This window comes from Triticum dicoccoides, chromosome 6A (genome assembly GCF_002162155.2).
Source record: "Triticum dicoccoides isolate Atlit2015 ecotype Zavitan chromosome 6A, WEW_v2.0, whole genome shotgun sequence".
In the NCBI taxonomy this organism is placed as follows: domain Eukaryota; kingdom Viridiplantae; phylum Streptophyta; class Magnoliopsida; order Poales; family Poaceae; genus Triticum; species Triticum dicoccoides.
Window position 1 is genome coordinate 499,369,244 of NC_041390.1, and position 4,875 is coordinate 499,374,118.

The 4,875-nt window shown below is 41.7% G+C and overlaps 1 protein-coding gene across 2 annotated transcripts; it reads left to right on the forward strand.

Annotated features, from left to right (window-relative positions):
* LOC119317482 (acetylornithine deacetylase-like) lies at positions 1-3,911 on the forward strand. Of its 2 annotated transcripts, XR_005153647.1 has the most exons (11): positions 1-432; positions 891-1,144; positions 1,246-1,354; positions 1,907-2,045; positions 2,158-2,215; positions 2,720-2,737; positions 2,849-2,974; positions 3,059-3,215; positions 3,300-3,333; positions 3,530-3,728; positions 3,766-3,911. XR_005153647.1 is itself a non-coding variant. In XM_037591952.1 (10 exons), exons 1-10 carry the CDS (start codon positions 97-99, stop codon positions 3,637-3,639), a joined length of 1,341 nt encoding a protein of 446 aa, XP_037447849.1. In that variant the 5' UTR covers positions 1-96; the 3' UTR covers positions 3,640-3,907. The 2 variants fall into 2 exon arrangements, 1 of the variants encoding a protein (XP_037447849.1); XM_037591952.1 differs by having other exon boundaries at positions 3,530-3,907.
* Positions 3,912-4,875: the final 964 nt, after the last annotated feature.

The following is a 4,875-nucleotide window of genomic DNA, read 5'->3' on the forward strand; positions in this document are numbered from 1 at the left end:
ACATCCATCCAGAGTTGCTCAAACACAGAGAGTTCCTCGACCTCGACCTCGACTGGACTCCCTTCGCTGTTGACCCAACCCGCCGCCGCGTCTAAGATGGCATCTCCGGCGCCGCCGCTCAAGGACGCCGTCGGAGTCCTGGACCGCGACCCCTTCGTCGCCCTCCTCTCCAAGCTCATCGGCGAGTCCCAGCGCCTGCAGAACGACCCGCCGGCCCTCGTCCCGCAGGAGGACCTCGTGGCGCAGCACGTGGTCGACGCGCTCCGCCCGGTGTCGACGGACACCGGTGGCGGCCCGCTCGTCGTGCGGAAGGTGAGCTACACCGACGGCCGGAGCAACGTCATCGTCGAGTACCCCGGCACCGTCCCCGACCGCGTCGTCTCCTTCGTCGGCATGCACATGGACGTCGTTCCGGCCAACCCTAGCGAATGGGTGAGTTCCTAGCAGATTTCGTTTGGATGTGTGAGTGCTGATTTCGGGGCTTAGGGTTCCTGGACGAAGGATTCGAGGGCTTTCTTGATTTGGGGGTCTTTCTAGCTTGTTGCCCGAACTGCACCCTTCCCTGATCTGTTAGTGCCTTCTAGATTGTTCTACCTTGGAATAGATGCATGTTTCGGCGCAGTACTGGTTTGTGGACTTCTGGAGTGTTGTGATTCAAGTTAGCACTTCAGTGGTTCAATTGCTGTATATATCTACTGTTTAAAGTTTCACCTTTCCTCATTGGCGCTGTTTGATTTCGCTCATTTTGTTTCTGTCGCATTATTAATCGATTAGTGATTACTAACAAGTTGTACCTCAAAATTTACTCTTGATTTGTTCGTCAAATTTCTGTTACTTTTGTTGGTTATTATAATCACTAATCAGTGGACTGGGATCTTCTACTCCTGCAGGACTTCGATCCCTTCTCACTAACATTCGAAGGTGATGACAAGGAAAAGCTTAGGGGCCGTGGGACGACGGACTGCCTTGGTCATGTGGCGCTAGTGACTCAGCTCATGCGGCGGCTTGGTGAGGTGAAACCACCATTGAAGCATTCTGTCATTGCGGTGTTCATTGCCAATGAAGAGAATTCATCGGTCACTGGCATTGGTGTTGATGGCCTTGTCAAGGATGGTTTGTTGGATAAGCTCAAAACTGGACCCTTGTGAGTATTGAACTCTGTTGCCTTGATAGAATGGCCAAGTAATGTGTCGTTCGTGAGGAATTCTTGCTGATTTAGTTGGTTATATGTGTGGTATTGTGAAGGTTTTGGATAGATACTGCGGATAAGCAGCCATGCATTGGTACTGGTGGGATGATCCCTTGGCATCTAAAGGCAACAGGGAAGCTGTTTCACAGTGGCCTTGCACATAAGGTACTGATTTGGACTCATTAGAACAATGTTCAGTTGCCACTCCTTTTTACTCTATATAACTGTATAGACACAAAATCTAAGAAAGTTGATGAAAAATGACCTCTTGATTCCTTCAGTGGACATATTTTTAGACACTCTTCTTACACCGGGAATAATTATAGTGAAGCGGGGGGAGTAGTAAATATTCTATAGATGTGATCTGTTAAATCATATAGTTGCTAGAATAAGTTAGCATCCTTGCGATTGGTACCAAAGTACCAAACGTAGATATGAATAATGGGACCAAAAACAAAATAACGCACAAAGTATAAAGCAAGTGATCGTTGATACATGACTGGTAGAACTTATTGTGTAATCAACTCTGCTGTTATACGTTTTTTTTTTCTGCACATGTTTATTTGACATGTTTTGTAATGTTATGGAGAGAGCTATTCAAGTAGTTCACACGGCAAAGAAGTCCAAATATAGCATTTTAACCTTTTCTTGCTGTCAGAGTATAAAAGTGCTTTTGAATTCTGAAGACCCTGTATCTGTTTTTTGTTTTTGTCAAAGGCCATAAATTCGATGGAGTTAAATATGGATGCACTTAAAGAAATCCAAACCCGGTTTTACAATGACTTCCCTGCACACGAGAAAGAGAAGCTCTACAAGTTTGCTACTCCATCTACGATGAAGCCAACAAAGTGGAGTTGTAAGTCCCTGTTGTACCTTTATTTTAAATATGTTTTAGTAACAGTGTATTTATAATATGTGGAAAAGAAAAAAAATCATTGGGTGTGGTCCAAACATGTGATGCTTTGCAGATCCTGGTGGTGGTCTGAACCAAATTCCTGGAGAATGTACAATTTCAGGGGATATAAGGTTCAACTCTTGCCCTGAGGTTCTTAGATTCTCTTTAATTGCACTTGAGATGAAATGATTCAATTAAGTTTTAGTTTGATATGTACTTTTCTTTGTGGTCTAGTTTGATGTGTACTTACTAGTGCTGGAGGAACTGAAACTGAATGTTTTGTTTTGAACACTTACTGAAATTAAATGTGGAATGCTTTATAGAGTAGAGTGTTTACATAGGAGTAAAAAAAGAAGGAAAATGTGATGGACTTGCACTGGTCGCATATCTCTATGTAAGTAAGACTCTAGTAAAAAAATACTCCCTCCGTCCCATAATATAAGAGCTTTTTTGACACTACACTAGTGTTGAAAATGCTCTTATATTAATATATTATGGGACGGAAGGAGTATAATCCATGTTCACCTTTTTATTTTATTTTTGCTACTGTAGTAAGGTTGTCTATTTTTTTATATTATTGAGACTCCATGGGTTTTTGAGTGTTTCCTGACCATATGATTCTTTTGATGTTGCAGGTTGACTCCTTTCTATAGGTAAGTCCATCTCTTATGTGTACAATATGTATTATTCCTTCTCCTGGATGGGCTTCTATGGGTATTAAATGATGTGTTAAATTCATAGTTGCTACTGCTATTATCATGCAGCACGAGTTTTGTTGTTCAGAAGTTAAAAGAGTATGTAGATGATATAAATGCTGGACTTGAAACGAAGCTTCCTACTCGTGGTCCAGTTTCGAAATATGTTCTTCCGGATGAAAATCTGCGAGGAAGGTGAATTAATCTTTCTTTACTGACTTTTACCAGTAATCTTGACGGAGGGCATAGTTTTCATTGTTTACTGTTTGAATGTGCTAGGCTTGAAATCTCTTTTGATGGAGATGTGATGAATGGGGTGGCCTGTAATCTCGAGTCTCGGGGCTTTCAAGCATTATGCAAAGCAACTGAGGAAATAGTCGGATACGTAGAGCCGTATTCCATCACCGGGAGTTTGCCTCTGATTCGTGAATTACAGGTTTGAGCGAGAACTAACATACACACTCGTCTTTTTGATGCAATATCTGTGTGCTAAAGCAAATTCATGATGGCACTTTTACAGGATGAAGGATTTGATGTTCAAACTGCTGGATATGGTAAGCACTTGAGCACAGAACAGACGTTCCTGGACTTCTATTGGTCATGTTATTATGTTATATATCAGACAGATATCATGTTCCTAGATTTGCATTGGGTGCCCTAATTTATCGTTCGGTTATCTCAGCTTACGTGAGATAGCTGAACTCTTTTAGTGTATATAAGTGCTCATACGATGCTACCGATATGCTGCAGGCTTACTGAAGACGTACCACGCGAAGAACGAGTATTGTCTGTTTTCAGATATGGCCCAAGGCTTTCAAGTGTTTGTAAGCATCATTTCGCAGCTGGAAGCAGATGCTTAAGCCTTCTTTAAGGGATGAAAGATAACCTTATTGGACACCTATTCCTGCTACTCGGGAATCTAATAATAGTGTTTTGAGCTTGGTCTCAATCATATCTCATACCATGATATTCAAGCTCAGTTTACCTCATAGAATCAGAACTTGTCGAGATCGCGCTGCAGCGATTTCGTTTGCATTCGAATGTTTTGAGTGTACGAGCTTGGTGTTTTTGGTGAACCATACATATCGACAAAAATACAGAAAGCAAAGATCATCTATGCTGTCACTACTCACTACTGCATTTACTCGAGTGTTGCCCATCGTGGATGAAAGTCATCTCGGATCGGACTGCTCCGCGCCGTCAGGTCAGAGTTTGGAGCTAACAGTTCTCGATGCAGAATTTAGGTAGCCATGCTGCCGAGCCAACTGGTACAATACCTTCCAGTGAAAATAAAAAAAATAACTGGGTGCATAGCAAAAATGCAGAGCCATGCCTGCTTGCAGAATAGCGAAAAATCTCTACTATTAGAAGGGAGCTTGTCGGTTTAGCTTTCATTCATCGTTTTTCACCCCCTCCCACCAATTTTCTTTCAAACCATGCAATAACCCTTATTAATTTTTTACCTAACCGACTCCTCACTTCCATGTTTCTGAAGAAAGAAATCCCTTGCAAAGCAATCAACGAAAATCAAATAAATCGTCAATAGAAAGAAATTACTTGCAGTTAAACAACAAAGTCAACTCAAGTCACATCATATCCTTCCTTATCTTTGCCTATGGATTCCTTCCCCACAACATATCTCAGTTTCAACTCAGTTAAAAAAAAATCTACATTGGACCATTAGAATAAAACTAGTAAAAATACCCGTGCGTTGCAACGGGAGAAAATAAGTTAACGTGCTTCGTTACGAAGCAAATACCAATAATTCCAATTAGGTTGGCCAGATAAAGGATAAGTTTGATGATTACACACCACATTTTTCGTCTGACTCAGTATAACGTTGTAGATCAGATCGTCGATGCCAGGTGAAAAAATACCACACCAGATTATTAATTGTAGTCTCTTATAGACAATAAAAATGTTGAGCATGCAATACTTTCAAGGTATTTTTACCTCGATGCAGTTGTTGTTGTTCCTCCATAGCATCAATGTTTGGGTCAAAAGGGTGTATCATGTGGTTGCCAACTTCCTCCATACCACCTCCAGATATGTCCATCTTTAGGGACGTTAGGCATGACATCCTTTTTCTGATCTAG

Excerpts from the sequence above, each read along its gene's own strand:
- LOC119317482 (XM_037591952.1), top strand. The coding sequence starts at position 97 with ATGGCATCTCCGGCGCCGCCGCTCAAGGACGCCGTCGGAGTCCTGGAC. Across the intron at positions 1,355-1,906 it reads ACAGTGGCCTTGCACATAAG|GCCATAAATTCGATGGAGTT; the intron begins GTACTGATTTGG and ends TTTTTGTCAAAG. Across the intron at positions 2,046-2,157 it reads GAAGCCAACAAAGTGGAGTT|ATCCTGGTGGTGGTCTGAAC; the intron begins GTAAGTCCCTGT and ends GATGCTTTGCAG.